The 21,428-nt window shown below is 44.0% G+C and overlaps 1 protein-coding gene and 1 pseudogene across 4 annotated transcripts in view; one reads left to right on the top strand and one right to left on the bottom strand.

The window, feature by feature from the left end:
* The window catches only part of CACHD1 (cache domain containing 1), a 226,927-nt gene that overhangs the window by 139,262 nt on the left and 66,237 nt on the right, over positions 1-21,428 (top strand). For all 4 annotated transcript variants that reach the window (XM_059689294.1, XM_059689296.1, XM_059689295.1 and 1 more), the window contains one exon: positions 8,015-8,121. In XM_059689294.1, the coding sequence (XP_059545277.1) occupies positions 8,015-8,121 (107 nt within the window). The remainder of the gene's footprint in view (positions 1-8,014; positions 8,122-21,428) is intronic.
* LOC132231920 (large ribosomal subunit protein eL32-like) lies at positions 722-2,892 on the bottom strand (annotated as a pseudogene).

Below are 21,428 nucleotides of genomic sequence, written 5' to 3'. Positions count from 1 at the left end.
CCCTGAAGGTTTAATCCTTATTACTGATAAGAACAAAAAGAATGTGACTTATCTCTCCCATCTCTGCAGAGATGGAAGGAAACACCATTTCTTGGGACACGATTAGGCGTTATTTGACAGCTTTTCAGTTTGTCCATTAATTTAGGTGTTTGAGTGAGTAAACGCAGTTGTGTGTGTGTGTGTGGGGGGGGGAGTATCATTTACTTTATGAATGTGGTAGTTCCTTTTTGAAGTGATCCCACTCGTACCCCTTCCTCCACCATTCAAACAGAGTTTAAATATTTGCCAGTACAGATGTTTGATTTTTATCTTAGCTCTTTCTTTGTTTAACTTTATTCTCGGGGGTGGTTAAGTGGAAGATAAGGGGGTTCTTGTTTAATTCTTCTCAACTGGTGTTGCTCAAATATTTGGAGAGCAGACACTTCCCAGAAAGAATGAGCAGGAACCTGGTTGAATGGAGGTGAAGTGCTATGTCCCCCTGTCGCGTTGTAGTCAGCCAGACACTGTGGGGCTGTTCCCAGGACGAGAGGGACTGGCTGGGAGGCCTGGGCCTCTCTCGGTGTCCGGGTCATCTTTGACAGGCTCCGGCAGCTACTGGTCAGGGAGCTTTGCCTCCTTTGGTTCCCAGGAAATGTGAGCTGTTGTGGGATTTTTTGGTTGTTGTTTTGTTTTGTGTTTGTTTGTGTGTGTTTTTTTTTGGGGGGGGGGCGTTTGCAGAATTTTAGGGTCTTATTAACATAAATATAAAGTGTACCCAATCTGTCCATTCATTTTCTTCGCTGTGCAGCCTGGCATTGGGATTGGTGACTGATGGCCAGCCGGGCTGCTCTTTCCACAATGGCTCCGGTCTGAGGAGACGTGTGAGCAATCTCAGCACAGCGAGATCTGTGGCACGTCAGCAGCACGTCAAGCTCCTTGACGCTGTGGACCAGAGATTTCCGAAAGCCACCGGGCAGCATGTGCTTGGTTTTCCTGTTGCTCCCATAGCCAGTGCTGGGCATCAGGATCTGGCCCTGGAACCCTCTGTGCACCTTGTTGCCAGTGCCTCTGGGTTTCCACCAGTTCCACTTACTTTTGACAGATCGGTCTGGCTGGTGCCGGATGAACTTGTTGGTCCTCTTTTTGACGATCTTGGGTTTCACACGGGGTCTGAAGGCAGCCGTAGGTAGCACCGAGGAAGAGACAATGTGTGCTGCTCTTCAAACAGAACCCGCTAGCTCAGCAGCCCCGGAAGCAAGGGCCTGCCCTGTGCATTGAACTCTATCAGAAGCCTTGCACCCTCTGTTCCACACCGGATTCTGAGCCGATACCAGGGTTTGCTTCAGAAGAAATGGTGGGGTTTGTGTGTTGTTTAACCTTTTGCACCCATCTCGGCATTTTAGCAGTGATTACAAATAAGTACAAAACATCCACTACCCGCTAACTGTCATCATAGTGGCCTTGTTGATGGACTCCATTATCAATTTAAGCCTTGCTCTTCGGAGATATCCACAGGGATTTGCTTTTTTAAATCTTACCATAAAAATGTGTCCATGAATAAGACTGCATTTCACCACCGCCCTTGGAACTGTGGGTGTGGCTTTCATGTGCTATGTGATAAATTGGGCAGCCTTCCCTGGAAATGTTGAGGGAAATCCATTGCAAATTTAAACAAAGACCAAGAGATTCAGGAAGTAAACCCCAACTGGTGTTATGTGTCTCTCTCCTTTATGTCTTTTTTTTTTCCTTCTTCTAAACTGGGACTCCACTGAAAAGTTGATTTACACTGTGAATCGAGGCTGAATGAAATCCAATTGGAACTCACTCCAACAGTTTTGATGTAAGATTCAAAGCTTCTGCAAATTTATTTTATCTTCTACATTTGCTGATCTCCCGCTTGTAAATCCTGTTGAAGGAGAATAAAAATGACTGCAGCCTGATGGGAATTAAATGTCTGAAGTTCAAAGCAGTTTGCACATCAGAGCAAACGTCAATCAAATGAACATCTTGCAAGCCAGGCAGGGAGTGAATTTCTCCATGGGGAAGAGATCAAAGTGGGAGTCACAGTTCTGTTTTCTCCCTCGGGATGCAGTTTCGATCAGTTGTTCATGAAAGTAAATCCAGAAGGAAGTAGGTTTTTTTGTATGTGTGTGTTTTTTTTAACTTAAGGGGGTAAGAAAGATGGAGTTATTTCTCTTGAAACTGAATTTCAGGCACTGTTTTTTATGTTATAAAAATCAGTATAGAAAACAATCATAATGCAATATCTCCCCTTTTCTTTTTTTTAGAGTGAGGATCTACACAAGATTTAGAGAAGATTATTCTCTTAGTGTTACTGCTTTTTAAAAGCACAGATATAAAGATAATTTGAATTGCCTGCTCATTTAATGTGAAAATTTATTAGTATACCAGTTCCTGACCTTTCCACAAACCTAGAATTAATATAAACGTGACTGGCAGCTAATATACTTCTCAATGAAAAGTCTTTTAGGTAACCACTAAGACTAAATGACATGTTTTGATAAAGTATCATAGGCATGAACTTTATATTTCTCATAGCCTCCAATCAGAGTGAATGGCATGTTTCTTTTTATCAATGGCACGCATTCATAAAATGTGTTCCTGTCTTAGGCAAGGCAGCCATTCCTCAGAGGCCCAGAGGTAGCTCATGGAAGGAGATGGCTAAGCAAGGTTTGCTGCTATGTTTGGTGTCCAGAAGAGAAGCAGACCCTAGTGAGTGTAGATGAAGAGATAGTCACAGGGTTTTGGCTCCTGTAATTGTTTTCTCCTAGCTTGCTCACCAGCTTAGGACACGCTGCTCTCCTGCACCTCGTAAGCCCTCTGTTGACACCTGCTTCCTTACCTGGCAGGCATCAGTGGCGTGGGCAGGGATAGCAACAGAGCGACGGTCATTCCTAGGCACTTCATGTAAACTCAGCTGAGGGGTGCATGCTGCATGGCTGAGATTCAGCACGTGTGAGGGAATAGCAGGAAGCAGGCGGAAGGAGAGTGGTTGGCATGCCTCTGAATTCCTGGAATACCAGAATGTGGGGGTCTGATAGGAGTCAATTAACTTAAAAATACCAGCAGTGCCCTGGCCAGTGTTGCTCAGTGAGTTGGGCATCGTCCCATGCACTGGCTGCTTCTTTGATTCCTGGTAAGGGGCGTGGAGTAGCTAGCCGATTGATGTTTCACTGTCACATTGATGTTTCCCTGTCTCTCTCTCTTTCCCTTCCACTCTCTCTTAAAAAAAAATTAATAAAAAATCTTCTTAAGCCCTAGCCAGTTTGGCTCAGTGCATAGAACATCGGCCTGCAGACTGAAAGGTCCTGGGTTTGATTCCAGTCAAGGGCACATGCCCGGGTTGTGGCTTGATCCGTAGTCAGGGGCGTGCAGGAGGCAGCCCAATCAATGATTCTCTCTCACCATTGATGTTCCTATCTCTCTCTCCCTCTCCCCTCCTCTCTGAAATCAATAAAAACATATTTTTTAAAAATCTTTTTAAAAACACCGCATTCATTACATGCAGATTACTCAGGAAGCAAGAATTAAATTATCTTCTGAAATGAAGTAACAATCTGTTTTCACTCCTTACCAGTAAACTTACAGATCTCAGATGTCCTTGAGCTAGCAGCAGATAGGTCAGACGACCTGGCGGAGGTCCTCCTGCAAGGTGGTTGTTTATTCATTCTGAAGCATCTGGAAAATTATATGGATTCCTTCACAAAAGGGACTTCTTTGTGTATTTTACGTTTCATTTTTGGATCAAGTTGGATCTCTGGAAGGCTGCGTGTTTGCGCCATGTCAGCTGGAGTTTCCCTGAGCTGTGTAGCATGCCTTGCCCACATGGCCATTGTCCATCACATTTTCCAGCACCTGTATTCAGTGTCCCATGGGAGAATTTTTCAGAATTTAGTGCAATTTTCTCTTTCTTGGTCTTCTATTTTATGTAACCTTTGTTGCACATAGGCATTTATTTGTTCAGGATCCTCAGATTACCAAAATGCCAGGGTCTTTTTCTCAGAGGAGAAAGTTGGAACCGGGAAAAGGAGAAACTAGTATGAACTGGCGCCAGGTCTGCTGTCTCTGCTCCATGCAGACGTGCATACATGCTCACTCTTCTACCCAGGCCTCTCAGAGTTCAGTGGGGAATGGGACGGGAGCGTGAGGCTTTTCTAGAATGGCATAATAAAAAGTAACACAAAATGGCCAATTCCATAGCTGTGCCAGTGGTGAGCATGTTTCAATCTATTTATAATTAATAGAGAACACCTGTCTTTAATATATTCTTCCTCTTCCTCCCCATCCACATCTTTGTCCACAGAGTTCATTTTCTGTAGCTATCCATTGTGAAAGCCTTATGTTTAGCTACTGTCATTTTCTATTAAGTAAAAAGCAAAAATCTCCCCTAAGCCCTACAATCTTTTATCATAATCCTTTTTTTTGAGAGAACGGAATTTTTCTTCAGCTGTTTTAGATCATGTTGGTGATGATTTATTTGTTGATATATTGAGATACAATGTAATGTATTCATTATGAATGAAAACTCGTATGTTCACATTTTTAAAAACATTTTATTGATTTTTTTTGAGAGAGAGAGAGAGAGGGAGGGAGGGAGAAAAGCATTAATGTGAGAGTAAAACATCCATTGGCTGCCTCCTGCACGCCCCCTACCAGGGATCACGGATTGAGCCCAAAACCTGGACATGTGCCGGAACCCCAAATGGAACCAGCAACCTTTCCATGCACCAGACAACATCCAACCAACTGAGCCACACCAGCTGGCCAGGGCATATGTTCACATCTTGGTTGTGCTAATCCCAAGCTGTGAATCTGGGCTTCTTAATTTAAATTTTTTTGGCTTCAGTTTCCTAGTCTTCAAATGGCTATAATAATGGTATTTCCCTCAGAGTTTGAGAAGATTAGATGAGTTAATCCATGCACCACACTTGAAAGATACTTGACATATGATAAGCATTTGGTAGCATTACTAAGACATTCAATACTTGTTATTATTATTATTTATTAAAAGTGTACTATGTACTAGTCTCTTAAGAACCTTTTTCTGATTTAATTCTTAACACCTTATGAAATAGGCACTATTATTAGTAGCGTTTTATAGATGAGGAAAACAGAGGCTTAGAAAATGTAAATTATGTACAAGATTATACTAGAGGCCTGCTGCACGAAATTCGTGCAAGAGTAGGCCTTCCTTCCCCTGGCTGCCAGCACCAGCTTCCCTCTGGCACCTGGGACCTGGACTTCCCTCCGGCTATCGGCAGGCACCCGGGACCCGTGTTTCCCTCGCAGCCCCAGCTTAGTCCAGAAGGTCATCTGGAAGGACATCTGGTCTAATTAGCATAATATGCTTTTATTATAGATCTTCTTTTTAAACTTTTATTGATTAGTATGTTGTTGGTATAAAAGGAATCTTAATCCAATCTATCTTAGTCTAATGGGCATCAACTATGATGACACTATGTTAGGCCTGATTTCAAGGCAATGTGACAGGTAGGAAGAGAGACACAAGCCTAGAATTAAGACACAGAATGACGCTGGTCAGTTTGGAGGAGGAGGCGTCATCATAGGCTGGAACCGGCAGGAGAATTTTCAGGGAGGAGGATGTGAAGAGGTGGGCTTTGTGTGGGTGCATTGGACACCGGAGAGCATTGGGGTCCAGCAGTTGAGTGACTGGTCTGGTCAGAACTATAGGTTGAGAGGTAGTGGGGGGAAAAGGTTGGGTAGATTATTGATAACAAGTACTACATTGTGAAGCCTTTTTATGACTGACAAATATTTGCTGAGCACCTACTTTTGTTAATGAGTCTCTTCCATCTTCTTTGTTATAAAAATGTTTTCTTTGTAGCTCTTAGAGATGATCTTTTCAGTACAGAAAACAACCTATAAAATTAGTTCCTGGTAGCTTTCCTTGCACAAAGGCCCAGGGCATCTCTCTGTGCTCCATACGGACTTCGACCTTCTCGGGGCGAGGGGCTGACAGCACAGGTCCTGGCTGGGGAGACTTCATCTGGGGAGGCAGGGGCTCTCTGCAAGTGTACACCTCACCGGGTAGAAAATTTCATTGACTCTTGAGTTACCCCTCTTAGCAGGTTCTTCTTTATGTGTCATTTCAATTAAGCAGTGTGGTAGTTGGCTCATCCTTGGACAGTGATGGGATTCAAGTAACTTTTAGGTCCCTGACTTTCTGTGTGATCCTTAATGTCACTTTTCTCATCTGTGAAATGGGTAGGTCTAAAAGGGATTTGTAATTTGTACAGCAGAGTCCAGATGTGAGTTTCAGGCAGACCGTATCACCCCCAAAGCCTAAATGTTATCTGATCTTATTAAAAGTATGTGAGGGGCATCTAGGGCATGGAGAGCAGGTGAGTCACTTGTGTAGCACTGCTCTCACTTTACCGAGGGTCAAGTGTAAAACAAAAGCGGGAAAGTGAGATTATATTGCTTTGCTGGCAGGAAAACAGCCAGCTGCTGATGTATTAATCTCTTCTTTTCTCTTCATCTGTGGCTTTCAAGGCAGCGGTCTTCCGGTCTAGACAAATTGGAGCTGGTCCAAGGAAGAGTGACCACGTTGGTGAAGCAATTGTGTCCTTGGAGGCACAGTTGACGATGTTGATGTAATTCTGTCCTGGGTTAGAGGCTGGACGGAAGCCTACCTCCTTCTTTGAGACGATATGTTTCAAAACAAAACGTTTAGCTTTTGGAACCCAGCACACCCTGTGAAAACCTAGCCCCTTGCTTATACAGTCCATTCAGTTTTGCAGCTCTTAAGTATTATGGGATGTGATCAACAGATAATCAAAGTTCATGGGAATACTCAAGTGGATCTAGAGTTTTAGGATTGTTTCTCCTAGGTGATACAGGGGAGATAGCTACTCTACCCACGGAAATGAAATTCCATTAATGGCATTTCTCATCTGAGGACACATTTTAAAAAACATAATTTCATGTGGATGAGGTGGCCGAGTGGTTAAGGCGATGGACCGCTAAAAAACATAATTTCAGACTGAATTTATCAGGGTTGGCGGGGGGGGGGGGGGGGTCCAAGAAACGTCATAAGTCCTCCTAGTATCTGAAATCCTAAATAGGGTATTTGAAGTTCACTTTTTTTCCTCTTTTGTTACTTCTGGGTTAAAATTCTCTTTTAAAAATACTCTTAGTGACAGAGTTGGTACATTTGCCTGTTATTTTCTTGCAGTTTGTTGGTAGTGCTGACAAATAAGTCATTGATTGCACTAGTATTCATTGATCCACTGCTGGCCAGAGCACTAGCACCGTTTTAGCTTTAGTACTTGCATCGTACTACCACTGGAAATCAGAAAAGACCTTGGTCTTATTTACATTACAGTCTAGGTGGAAGCTATATGTCATGTACAATAAAATGAAGTTTGATACATTATTTATCATCTTTTTTACAGCTTTGGAAAATAAGTTTTATTATTTCTTTTCTTTTTTTTTCTTTTCAGAAAAGAAAACAGGGTCAGAAAACTTAAACAATTTTGTCCAAGTGACATACATTTAGTAGTGACATAGCAGAGATTCAAATCTAGATCTTTCCTACTCCATAGCCATTCTTTCTCCTGCACTACTCTCTATTTTGGTTCTTGATCATGATTTCTCAGATGGGATAATTTAAATAATTGTTTCATATGTAATATCAGAGCTCACGTCTGTATTTTTGTAATTCCAGTCTGAATCTATTTCTGCATGATTTTATCAATAGTGCCTGACTCAGGTTCATGGAAGAAAAGTTGATTCGAAGGATGGTTATTTCTTCATGTCCTTAAAATAGAACTTGATTTCTAAAACTTTATAGATGCAAATGTTGCCCCCCCCCAAAAAAAAACACAACAACTCTTCTGCAGTAATTTTTTTTGATATTTAAAATTTAAATCACAATTTTACTGTTTAGGAGCTGACCTAATTTATATACAGTATGAACTCTTATTTTTGTTGGTTTGTTTTTCTGGATTGAATAACCACCACATAAATATTGCCAACTCTCTCATTCTTCCAGATTCGATGGGAACTTCAATACCAATGTATCTAGAACAATCAGTTGTGATCGACTTTCTACCTCTGTGAATAGCCGGGCCTTCAATCCAGGACGAGACTTAAATTCAGGTCAGTGACCTTTGAGTTTTACACAAATGAACTGCCTCACACCACATTTAAGTGCTTTAAGTACATGAATAGATGCATTGCTTTAGACAGTTTCCTTTAACTTTTGAAGAAAAGTATATACTTAAAATTGGACGTTTCTTGCTGGAACGTGGACATTCAGAAGAGGGAAGGAAGGAAGAAAATTGAGCTGCCACGCATTGAGCATCTACTCTATGGTACCTCGCTAGGCTCTTCGGTATCTCATTTGCTGGAGTTTTACATGTGTTGCTGTAAAGGATATTTTAGAGACTCAGTTATCTTTGCAATAGGAGGTGTTGAATTCCTTTGCATTTCCTGTTTATAATTTTTAATTTGTTTTGGGGAGTGTTTTGGAAGAATGATGAAGGAGCTTTTCTAGTAATTAAAATATAGTGTCATGGTGCTTTATATTGAGTTTGAACTTTCTTCCTGATCGCAGTGGAACTCTGTTATATGCAATAGTAATAATTACTAGGACACCTGTATGTACACAGCTCCAACGTGGCATACTATTTCTGCTCTCTTGCCCTGGAGTTTCCGTTTATATGTCTCACCCTCTGGTTTTGTTATACACACTTGTTGATTGATGGACCTCAGAACCTAAAGGCTTCACCTTTTCAGATCTGGAAGGGACTTCAGAAATCTCCTACCAGCCTCAATTCTCGGATTTTACCAAGGAAGAATCAAAGTTCAGAAAGGTCCTGAGACTTCCTTTACCGCTGGAGAGATGAAAGACCTAATCCTTAAATATGAACTATATTTCCCAAATTCCAGGTCTCTTGCAAACATGTAAAACCCAAGAGAAAAGCCAGAGGACCAGAATATTTACTTTTAGATCGCCAGCCAATCTCGGTTCAGGGGAGGAATTGTAGTCTTTGGGAATTGTATCCACAAACTAGCCAACCTATTAGGTCTGGAAAGAGAACTATAAGCTTTAAACATAAAACTATAGCTGCTAGGTAAGTGTCCAACCTAAATCAGCTAGGCACATATTGTCTGGACCAATGCATAATGGATTCAGTCATTATTTTTATTGTTCTGAGAATCTGGAAAACTTCTGGAGCAGATTGGGTTTGCTACTAGGAAGGATGCTAAATGAAAATCATTTTCATAAAAAAACTTAATTGAAGAGAGTACAGAAGGTCAGAGAAATGAATTGTGGAAGAGTCTATAGCGGGCACAGAGCATAAAGCTAGAACTTGAGTTCCCTAGTTCCCAAATTTAATATTTACCCCCTTAACTTCAAGTTTGCACAGTAACGTAAGACATGTTGCTGGGTGTGAAAACTTGAGGTAGAAGCAAACTTTGAACATGATCAGATTTAAATGTGTCCCAGAAATGCACAATTTAATCCACTAATATGTATAGTTGAGGTTTTTATAACACATGGTAATTTGTGGGCCATTTGAATTAATAAAAATCTTACTGAATAGCATACATCTTTTTAGTGATGGAACAAAGAGGAGGCTATTTTTACTTCCCAATTTTATTAATTTTAAACTAAGCATGTCTTGCTTTATAATCAGGGAGAAAATAAAACAAGAAGGAATTACAGACTACTTTCCAATGCATTTTTACTCCTTTCTGGTGGACAGTACCTTTAATAGCAAGTCCCTGGTACTCAATCCTGTCTGGTGCTGAGGTTCTAGATGAAGCGCCATTACTCTCCTGGCTGTGTGGTTGAGACAGTAAGAAAGGTAGTTTGAGGCAGACGGAGGGGCTGCACACTCACTTGGGAGCCAGAGCAATACTCCCCTGCCAGGGTCACTCATCTCCGTGGGCCAGATGTTGGAGGATCCGGAAGCTGCTACCCACATGGCTATATCCTCATTCCCTTATTTTATATCTGTTTCTAATGAGCACGTTGTTGAGATCTGTCTCCATCATTAATAGTCGCATTATTGTGCCTTTTTCTTAGTAAGTACAGAAGCCATTCTTTCTGCAAGGTAATGGCCTCCCACCTACTAACTAGAATGAATAAGTACAATAAAAATTCATTGAACAAATATTTCCTAAGCATCTTCTATGTGGTCAAGGAAGAGGGCCGTGAGGGTGGAGGCATATAAAGATGAGATGTTGAATTTTGCTATTTCTCAGAGCACGTCTCAAGTATAACATACTACCTAACAAGAGATGTTCTCAGCACAGTGGACGTAGCTAGATTTACAGGCAGATTTTGGCAATATTCAGGTATTTGAGAACGGACTTGCTTGCACGTCAAGTGTGTGACATTCCACCAGGCAGTGGCTGCATCCCAAAGTCCACATTCTTGAGCAATCATTTGTAACAGGAGAGGAGCGGTAGATGCTGAAGGGTGACCTCAGCACTCCTTCTTTTCCTCCTCTCTAGCTCATGCCCCTTTTCAGAGCAGAATTAATGTACTTCATCGGCTATCACATGTCTGATATTTACATCTGCAAGATATCCAGCCTTAGGCTCTTTCAGACTGTATATAATCCATCAATGAGTCCCTAATTGATAACACAGTTTCAGGTTGCCTCTCAGACTTGCTGGAAACAGGCTCACATAAATTGTAAACGATTCTTAAGTTCATTTATCCAAAGCTAGGTCATATGTCCATCCATCCAACACACATGTGTGTTCTTTTTCTTAAAACCACTCCTGCCAGATCTCTACTCTCTAAATTGACTCCTTGTCCCTGATTCCATTCAAATAACTAATGTTTGACAGTGCATGTGTTATATTACCGTGCTGGTAATGTTTCGCTCAGGTTCTTTCCTGCTTTTATCCCTAGTTTCTCACTCTCTCTTTTTTCTTCAAAATTCCTGCTGAGCTATTTTCTTGTGCATAGCCTGATCCCTAAAGAGAGTTTATTTGAAGAGTCCAAGGAAAGTTGCCTCTTGCTCTCTTGAGTTATGCAATTGAGGTGAGAGTGGAGCTGGGAGTTCGTCTTTCTCACCAAAAGAACAAGTGTCTGGACTTTATTGTGTTTGATTTAAAGAGCATTTGAAGTTGCAAACTTCGATCTAGGTAGCATTGCAGTCTTCACTGAGAAATGGGATTCATGGGGTGTAAGGGGCATTTGCAAGTCACGTTACAGCACTAAATGTGCAGGAGGTACAGGTGGGCCTGGAGGCTGGAGTGGATTCATCACTTCCTTCTATGAATGGCAAACATTGGCCGTGTGCTACAGAGGTTTCTCTCTTTTCTTTAAAATACTATGGAAGTTAGCTGTTAAATATGCTAATACCAATGCAGTGAAAAGATGCATTCTACCTCCAAAAACCAAAATTAAAAGAATAAAAATCAACCAAACTAGGAATTTCTGGTTTGTTTTCATGCCTACTTACCCCAGCTCCATGGCTGCATGTGTGCCATAAAAGATGTGGCAATTATTTATATAATATCTAAAAACTATTCAGTCACTTAGAATTCCAGGTCCTCAAGGTTGTGTGATTCAGTTTCTGTGTGTGTGTTTGTGACATACACAAATACAAAATTAAGTACACTGAGGGCCCTTTTCTTCACCTTGATCCCCTTCAAGCTCTATTCCTGTGCTGTGATGTACTTCAAAGTCTAGTCTTACAGTTTCTCACAGAAATCCTATTATACTGCTTTTACAAGATTTTTTGCCACATATAGTCATACACATACACACACACACACACACACACACACACACACACACACACACACCGGTGCACAAAATTCATGAACGGGTTCGGTCCCTAGGCCTGGCCGGCGATCGAAGCACAAGCGTCTGACATGGAAGGGTAGGTCCCAGCTGACCTCTGGGCCCTGGGCAGCACCTGGGCCCTGGGCAGCACCTGGGCCCCCAAGCCCCCGACAAGTCCCCTTCCACTTGAGTCATCAGGCCCCCGCCCAGCTCCCACAGCACCTAGGAGCCAGGCAGCAGCCCCGTCCCCCGCTGCCGCCACTGGTTGCCATCTGCACGGTGATCAGGCCCCACTTGCACCTGCCTTGGCCTGGCGCCACTCACTCACCTGCTCCACCATCCCACCGTGGTCCTGCTCTCAGCGGGGGCCCTCGGGGCCAGCAGCGCCTCCACTGCTGCCCATTGCAGTGTCACGTCACCGACATGTTCCGTGCTGCCCCCTGGTGGTTGAACTCTCAGTCGAGGGAACAATTTGCATATTAGGCTGTTAGTATATAGGATACTCTCTTATAACATATATGGTCATAATGGATACAGCCTGTTTAACTTAGCAAATTATCTGAACGTTCTTCTGTGCATTCTATATAATGAAGAGCTAATATGCTAATTAGACCGGATGGCAGAACAACCTTCTGAACGACAAGTGGGCAGGGCCGCGAGGCAGCCAGGGCTGCAAGGGCCGAGCTCCTTGGACGAATTTCGTACATCGGGCCTCTAATATGTAAATAAATATATTTCTGTATCACTGTAGAAGTGACTACATAATATTGTTGAATTAATGAATCTACTCCACTTTGACATTTAGAATGTCCCAGTTTTTCACTATATCATTGCTCCCTTGAAAGATTTTAAATGACCCACAATTTTACTTGACCACTGTGTGGCAGTTGACATGTAAACTTCTCACTGTCATCCTTTGGTTTCCATTTATCCTCTTACTTCTCTGCTCAGTCCTTTCCCATTTCTCCTTGGCTCCTTTTCCATTATTCTGTCCCGAAGGGTCGATGTTTCCACTGTCCTGACGTCACTGTTACCTCCCTGAATGCTGTCAGTTTAGCCAGCGTCTCCACTCCCACCACATGCTGCTGAATTCCAGATCTTCATCTCCACCCACCACCTATTTCTGGGTTTATTTATTGTGTAACCAACTTCAGGGCACACATCTCTCTGTGATTAGCCTGTAGTTAACTCAAAAATTAAACAAAACACAAACTTTCCTCTAAACTTACTTCCCAATCTGGCTCATTATCCCAATGATCACTAACCCCATCCTGGTTATACTGGGAACTCTTTCTTGCCTTTTCCACCCAGTGCAACTCCAGGTTTTATTTAACAGGTTTTTTTTTTAAATATATATTTTATTGATTTTTTACAGAGAGGAAGGGAGAGAGATAGAGAGTGTGAAACATCGATGAGAGAGAAACATCGATCAGCTGCCTCCTGCACACCCCCTACTGGAGATGTGCCCGCAACCAAGGCACATGCCCCTGACCGGAATCAAACCTGGGACCCCTCAGTCCGCAGGCCGATGCTCTATCCACTGAGCAAAACCGGTTACGGCTATTTAACAGTTTTGAGTAAACTTGAGTCAGTGACCAAATAAAAGCATGAGTGAATGGATGTTTGTCAGGTATTTACTGTGTACAAGATCCCTGCCTGGACATTTACCTGTGTGTTCCTCTTCTTGCTCATCACACTGGTTTGTGACATAGGTCTCATTGTCCTCCCTTGATTGAAGGGGAAACTTGGCTCAGACTTTGTAGTTCACAGATGTGTCTTGAGTCTCCTTTGGCTTCTGCACTGCAGATGCCACACACTTAGGTCCTCACTGCCTTTCTAGAGGAATAATTATTTACTATGTCCCAAAAGGTTTCCCTGCTCCTCTTCCCTCTTTTTTTTCTTCAGTATATCCTGCATACTGTTGGTATTTTGAAAATACCTGCTCTGTAACTCCACTTTTCAAAACCCTCTGGCAGCTTCCCTTTACCTCTAAGATAAAGGTGGAGGCTTTTCAACTCCATCTTCTGTTCCTCTTTCTCCTCCATAAGCCCTCTGAGCTCTATCCTGTGGGAATCACTTTCATTTCTTCAAATCACCAGTCTCTGTCCCTCCTCCATACATTCGTTCATATTATTGTTTCATCCTAAGATGCACTTCCTGCCTTCTCTGACTTATAAAATATTGCTCATTCCTCCAACCTCTTTTCCACCTTCCCTGTGGCAAAGATGAGAATTCCTTGTCTGTTGTAGCTTGTTGGGTTTACCAGGAGGCCGACTCAGAGATGGGGACTGGCAGCCTGTGGGGAAAGAGAAGGAAGCAGGGTTGAGCAGTGGGAGAAACGGGCTGAGCTACAGTCTCAGCGGAGTCCCCAGCCACCACCCAGAGAGCCCAAAGGCTGTGGTGGCCCAGCTACAACTCTTGTTTATTACTTTACTATGTGGCTCATCTCATTATAGAATTTGAATTTTTTATATTGGACATCTACTTGACCCTCTGCTCTAGTTAATTTGTTTTTTGTGTGCCTACTGCTCACAAAAAAAAAAAAAAAAAAATCCAGTGCCTTGCCCATAGCAAGTACACAGCAAATGTTTATTGAGTGAATGAATAAATGAAACAAACTAGGATCTTCTTCGTAATGTTGTCACCTCGCTTTTATAATGGAACTGGAGGCCCGGTGCATGAAAATTCATGCATTAGAGGGTGGTCCCTCAGCGCGGCCTGCCCCCTCTCACTGTCCAGGAGCCCTCAGGGGCGGGAGGTGACCCGGCGATCAGGGGAAGGTGATGCCCCATCACACCGCTGCTGCTGCCACTCTCGGCAGCGCAAGCCTCAGCCGGCTCTGGTTACCTGCGCCTCGGGCAGCCCTGGGCAGCTGGGCAGCCACCATCTGAGGCTTGCCTGCACCTCAGGCCGGCCCTGGGTGGCTGGGGGGCAGAGGAGACTGGGGGACTCCAGAGGCAGGCGCAGAGTGGTTGGGCCTGCCTCGGGGTGGGCCCAGTCTTGCCGTGCATCTGCCACCCCAGCGGGGCTAAGGGGACTGGGCGCCGCCATCTTGTGGCTGTGGGTGCCACCATCTTGGTGGGTGGGGCAATCAATTAGCATATTTCCTCCTTATTGGCTGTGGGTGCCACCATCTTTGAGGGCGGGCAGTCAATTAGCATATCCCCTCCTTATTGGCTGTGGGCGCCACCATCTTTGTGACAGCATGGGGGTCAATTAGCATATTCCCTCTTTATTAGATAGAATGACCAAGACTTTGGAAGGACCTTAGTGAAGAAAGAAATGTGGATGTGATTTGCTGTAAGGTAGCACTAGTTTCCTTAGCTTAGCAGCAAGTCAGCACACATAAATGTCTCAGGCATATAGAGTGACACAGACTATGCAGGTGAATAGTGTCATTCACATGAAACCACCTGTGCTGAGTCCAAACACGCACTGTACACAAGAAATCAACCCATCGCTTCTTAGGGTCTCATAAACCTTTTTATACATTTGTCTCATTCTTACCAAAGAAAGAGTCTGCTCTATCTTATAGCTGAGAAACAGGCCCAAAGAAGTTAACTGATCTCTCTAAAGTCTACAACAAACTACTGCTACCAACATGACCCTAAACACTGTCCTGACTCCTAGTTCAGTGGCTTCCCCCCAATAGACTGCTGCAGATGAAGACAGGTAGCTCCACCACCGCATCCTGCCTGTTGATGCTTCACTCCCTTTATGTCTGAAGCCAAACTTATAACCAACCTTCTCTCTTCCTACCCAAACCGCCTCCTCGGCTCATGTTTCATGTCAGTTGATAGCAGCTTCATTTTACTTTTCACCGAAGCCTGAGACCCAGGATGAACCCCAACCCCTTCCTCGCACTCCCTCGTAAAGAGCTTCTCTCAGCTGACAGCTGTATGGTCGCATGGTACTATGGCAAGATAATTAGGAGAGTTCCTCCCCTCAGAGAGCTCACAGCCAGTTGTATACATGTGAGTGTTGGGGGGTCAGCTGACAGACACAATGCAGTGCTAAGTGTTGTCATGATAAAGATAAGCCCTGGTACTTGACCCAGATTGTGAGGTTGAGCTGTGTCTTAAAAGACAATAGGAATTATCCAGGAGATAGGCTTGTGGCAAGCACATTTCCCATTTCGGAATCTGTAAAAAAGTGCAGGTAGTAGGGATCACTGTAAGAGGGGGTAAGGAACATAAAATGAAGATAGCCTTAAGCCAGCCTAAAGGTTTTGTTGGGGTTTGGTTTTTGTTTTTACTTGTTTTTAGCTTGAAATCAACCAACTGATAAGATTTGAAGCAGGGGAGATAAGAGAGCTTGTGGAGAATGGATGGAAGTGTAGTTGGCCTGGAAGAAGGAGAAACCAGGCTAGACTATTAAAGGTCCCCCAGAGGTGGAGAGAGTGGTGGGGAGAGGCTGTGGCAAAAAAACAAGTGACCAGGTGAGAAGTGAGTGGGATGGCAAGAGGTGGAGAATCAGCCCGGCCTGTGTGGCGCAGTGGCCGAGCATCCACCCATGCACCAGGAGGTCACCCATCAATCCAGTGCACGTGCCCGGTTGCGGTGGCAGGCCGATCCCCAGTACGGGGCGAGCAGGAGACCCCAGATCGATGTTCTCTTTCATTGATGTTTCTATCTCCCTCTCCCTTCCTCTCTCCTTAAAATCAATAAAAACATTAAAAAGAAGAAGAAGAAGAAGTGGAGAATCAGTGTACACCACTCTTCTAAGCTGCTTGGCTAAGAAAAGTCACTGAAAACTTCGGAAAAGGTTGGAGAGATGAAGGGTTTTATTGTTCTTGCTGCTGCTAATATTTTTTAAATTGGGAATACTTAGTCTTTATATGCCGAAGACAGAGAAACAGTGTAGAAAGAAAGTGAAACTGAGGCAACAGGATAATGAAGTTTAATGTCTTGGTCCAGTTGTCCCACCTGAGTGATCATGAGTCAGCTGGGGTGCACTGTTAAGAACACTTACCTTTTGGCCCCCAGCTCAGACCAAGTGAACCAGGGTGTTGGCTTGGTGAAGCTTGGGAATCTGTATTTTTCAATGCCGATTGTGATGGTCAGCCAGGCTTGAGACCTCCATCCTGTTATTCTTTCTCCCTTACTCCTTCCGGGAATGTTTGAAGACCACCTGGACCTGTGGATCCTTTGGGAATGGTCTGCTAGAAAGGAAGAGGGTAGAGTAGTAGATCCCACACGGATTGTGGATTTTCCCAGGAGTTTACTCTGGATTCTGAGCCCGTGACCAGGCTGTCGCAACTGGATGAAGGACAGAATGGACTGCTTGTTTTACATGATAGAATGAGCCTAGAACAGACATGACAAGCTTGGAACAGAACCAGAGCTGTGAGGATTCCTCTACTTAACGTTATACTGAAATAAATACCGTGAGGTAGGGGGGTCCGTGGTCATTAATGTAACTTGGGTGATGGGCTTTAGCGAGGATAATCCGGAGGAATCACTGTGCTACATGCTCCAGATTCATTCAGCTCAGAGCTCAAGTCACTTCCCTCTCTGAGTCAGAATGGCCTTAACTCCGTAACGGGAACAGTAATATCTCTTGGGTGAACCTCCGCATTCTGGCTCTCGCCAGCTGCCTGAATAACAGATAAAACCTACCTCTTAGGATTGTTGTAAAACTAACTGAGGTAATACATATGAAAGGCTTAGTGAAGTGCTTGGTACTTTACTTGGTTAAATGCTGGATATGTCTGCCACTTCTGAAGCAGCATAAACGATGTCTGGGGGGTCCATGAAATACAGCCTCTCCTGAAAACACGGTAAAGCAGTACCCCGGATGCGAGCGAGGAGTAGGCATTGGAAAGATGTGATAGGCTATAATGCCAGAAATTGTTAGGAGTCCTCAGAATGTTAATTTATGTTATCCACCCCCGAAATGAGGGCTATTGCACAGAATATTACTGAAAGGTGCTATGTAATTTCTGGTCTGTTGGGGAAGTCGGAGTGTTTTTATATGTCTGCAACTTTGTGTATTTAGGACAGCTCTTGTATTTGGTATTCGGTAAGCCGTGGGAGGTAGATAGCTGTGGGTGTTTTGCTTGGTGGTGTTGGGCTGGGCATTGAAAAGCCCAGAGTTCCTTGAGGTGGGAGGCAGCAAGCCTTCTCTTACAGAGCATTTTCTTCTTGTGCCTACCCCCTGGTGGAGAAGATGTTGAGAAAAACAATAGTCACAGCCCAACTACAAGCAGTTTGTATCCCAACCCTTTCTCATCAGCCGGGTGACAGAAGCATGAAAGAGCGTAGATAAGAGTGCGGAAACATTGTTGGTTTGGGTTTCACTGAAGAGGTCAATGCGTTTAGAACAAGTTAGATGTAGATGGTGAAATTGGAGGGAAGATACTTGGGGCCGTGGACTCTGGGGCCCATAGGTTAGAATTATCCTCAGACAGTTCAGTACACTGTGTGCAGGCAGATCTTGAGCCTCAGTGATGGGAGTTGTAAAGAACACCTGAAAATGGGAAATAAGCCAGTGGGTATTACACAATTGTTTGTCTTTGCTCAGAATTCACATAGAAACTGTATGAGGGAGAAATAGTCAATTTGTTGAAGGCTATGCTGAGGGGGATGGAAGGGGTAGAGTTTGCCTTTGAAGAGCAAGGTGCCATCACAGGTAGCTCTTTATTTTTTAAATGCCAAGGTTAAGTTTCTCCATCATTCTCATCTAAGTGTTTCTTGGCGCTGTTTGGACATTTTGTTTAATCTTGGATCACTATTATTACTATCTCTCGTCCTGACTTTTTTTTTGGTGGGGGGGGGGGGACAATAAACTTGATTAAACCCAGTTGGAAGTTTGCTCTTTCTCTCTCTTGTAAACCTGTGTATCTCCCTCCTATTGGCCTTCATTCTTTGCCCTTTTAACACTTTTCTCTTTTAGTTTCTAAAGAGGGTCTGTGGGAACACCTTGTCGAAATTCATTACAGATGAGGAAATCGGGGGAGGTGACAGGGACATAGGTGAAAGCCTTGACCAAGATCATCATTCACTAGTTCATTCAGTACATACTGACGGAGCACTTCCTAAAAACCAGACCCGTGCCAGGAGACCAGAAATGTGAAGAACAGACCTGACCTGGCTCCTGCCTTCTTGGAGCTTACAGCTCCTCTGCACCAGAGACTTGAATCCAGTACCTTCAAACGAAAATACAATGAACATGACCCAGTTTTGCTATGAAGGAAAACACTGGGTGCTCTGAGGGAGGAGGCTAGTGGAGGGCAAGTCTCTCTGAGAGTGAAAAGAGTTATTCGGGACCTAAGGACCACCTTGTGCAAAGAGCTTGGCACATTTGCCAAACTGAAAGAAATAGCTCTTGATGTGTCCAGTGTAGTGAGGGGGAGAGGGGAAAGGTGAGGTAGGAAAGTAGGAAGGGGCCAGGTGGCAGAGGGCCCTATCTAGTTTGGATTTAGTACTAGGAGTGGTGTAGTGGGAAATCTCTGATATAGTGGGAAATCTCTGATATAGTGGGAAATCTCTGAAGGGTGTTAAGCAAATCCATGGTGTGATTTGGTTTCCATTTTTGAAAGATGCCTCTGCAAGCGGTCTGGAGAGTAAGTTTAAGGTCAAAGGGCTTGCCAGTCTTAGAGATGGGACTTCAACCCATGGCTTCTTATTCCGAGTCCATTCCTATTTATCAGGTCTCCCTTCTAGTTCCCAAGTGCCTACCTGGATTCAATAGAAAGTGCAGAATAGCACTGGCCCTGCGTCCAAACGGCTTACGTAGGCTGCTCCCATGGACAGGTAAAGAAAAAAACACCGACAAAGTAATTCAGAAGTCTCAGCTAGATAGTTTCTCAGTTCAATAAAACCTCCTCCTGTGTCTAAAATATGCTCTCCATTAGATGTTGCTCAGAATCATGAGTGCTGTCATTCCTGTTGGCTCTGCCTGCCAAGCCGTAGCTTGTGTCTGTGCCACGTTCCAGTTAAGCCAGCCTAGTGGGCTCAGGGGCACACCCCACGACATCGGCCTCCCCACTGGTGGGTGCCATTTTCAGCAACTCAGCAGTTTGTTTTAAAACGCACGCGATTAAATGTTACTTTAGCCTTACACCTTACTTCAATTGTGAAATCATTCCTTTGCATCGTGTCTCCTTAACTGTATTTACTTGCATTATATTTTTACAAGCTAATGCAACCAGTTATTTTGATTGAGTAACACCAACATGTTTATATATGTCTATTCTGCCTCTCAGTAAATGCTCAGTGTGCTTTTTATCCGAGGATTGCTGACTCATCTCAGCATGCATTTATTGACAGGTAGAAGCACTGTGGTATTCTGGCAACAGCAAAGGCTTTGGGCAGACATGCCTACATCAAATCATCACTCCACCCTGGTGGCTTTGAGCACACTCCGCCTCTGTAAAATGGGTATAATAAACTCACAGAGGAATTATGAAAAGCGGCACACCATATATAAAACTGGTTTATGTCACACTCAATAAATGTTTACTATTTTATTATCACATCAGCTTGACTGAGGTATCATTGACATCTAATAAACTTATATGTTCAAAATATACAGTTGATACATTCTGGCATGCATAGTCCCATGAAATCTTCAGACAAGCAGGCTTTTTATCCCTCCCCTTATCTGTCTATTCTGTATCTATTGACTTGGTGATGGTGGTGGGAGAAGGGAGTATTTATTATTTTTAAACCTACTTAGAATGATCATTGCTCTATGCTGATGTACTCACAGTATTTAATTTATTTTTAATTGGATTTGGCATTAGAGGAAAATAAGATTTTGGAATTGATCCAACAACAGTATCTGGGAACAACGGAGAAATAGGACTGTGCAGCCCCTCCCACTCATGGGTCCTGCAGGTGTCACCTCTGCAGCCCTCATCGAGTGGGTACCTGGATGTGGAAAGCACTGGAGGCTTGCCCAGGGGTACAGAGGTGGCTCAGACAGAGACCTCACCCTCAGGGATCTTGGAATCCAGGGACCGAGAAGCGAAAAGTTACCCTCACCACAATCCTATGAGCTAGAAGGCGGGAAGAGATAAATGCTGGAGGGATTCAGCGGGTATGATAACTTCTGTTTCGGGAATACGCTTCAGTGAGGAAAAAACCATCTCTTGCCTCCTCCACGGGGTCTGTCTGAGGTAGGTGTGCAGAGCAGTTTTGACAGATACAGGGCCTGCCCGGGAATAGCTTCAGGCCTAACGCTGTGCATCCTGGGCCGGCTGCTGGGCACCTGCCCAGCTTTTTCTTGGATGCCGTCCAGCATTTCTGAAGAAAGAGTGAGTGTGCGGGACCCCAGCCCGAGTTTTCCAGTGACCAGAACACCTCCCTGACTCCTGTGAATGGAGAAGCCCCCTCTGGGCTGCCCGCGGGGATAATGGGGCTCTCGTTCACCGCACATCTGGGTCAGCGAGGGGCCCTCCTGGGGTGCGCACCACGATGATAGATTGCTTCTGGGCTCTGGGGTCCTCATTACCATCATATCCATCATCTTCTGCTAGTACCGAATAAGGGATGAAATTTAATCAGATGCCAAAGGAGTTCTCAGGGGGAGGATTTGCGGAACCTTGCCTGATACTTAAGCTCTCGTGCTGCAGTGATGCTAGGGAGCCGGCATGCTATTTGGTGGTGGAGACTCAATGTATCATGCACCGTAGGAATTGTGATTTATT

The sequence above is a fragment of the Myotis daubentonii genome, chromosome 3 (genome assembly GCF_963259705.1).
Source record: "Myotis daubentonii chromosome 3, mMyoDau2.1, whole genome shotgun sequence".
Classification (NCBI taxonomy): domain Eukaryota; kingdom Metazoa; phylum Chordata; class Mammalia; order Chiroptera; family Vespertilionidae; genus Myotis; species Myotis daubentonii.
The sequence above is the reverse complement of the archived record's forward strand: the minus strand, read 5'-3'. Positions and strand labels throughout refer to the sequence as shown.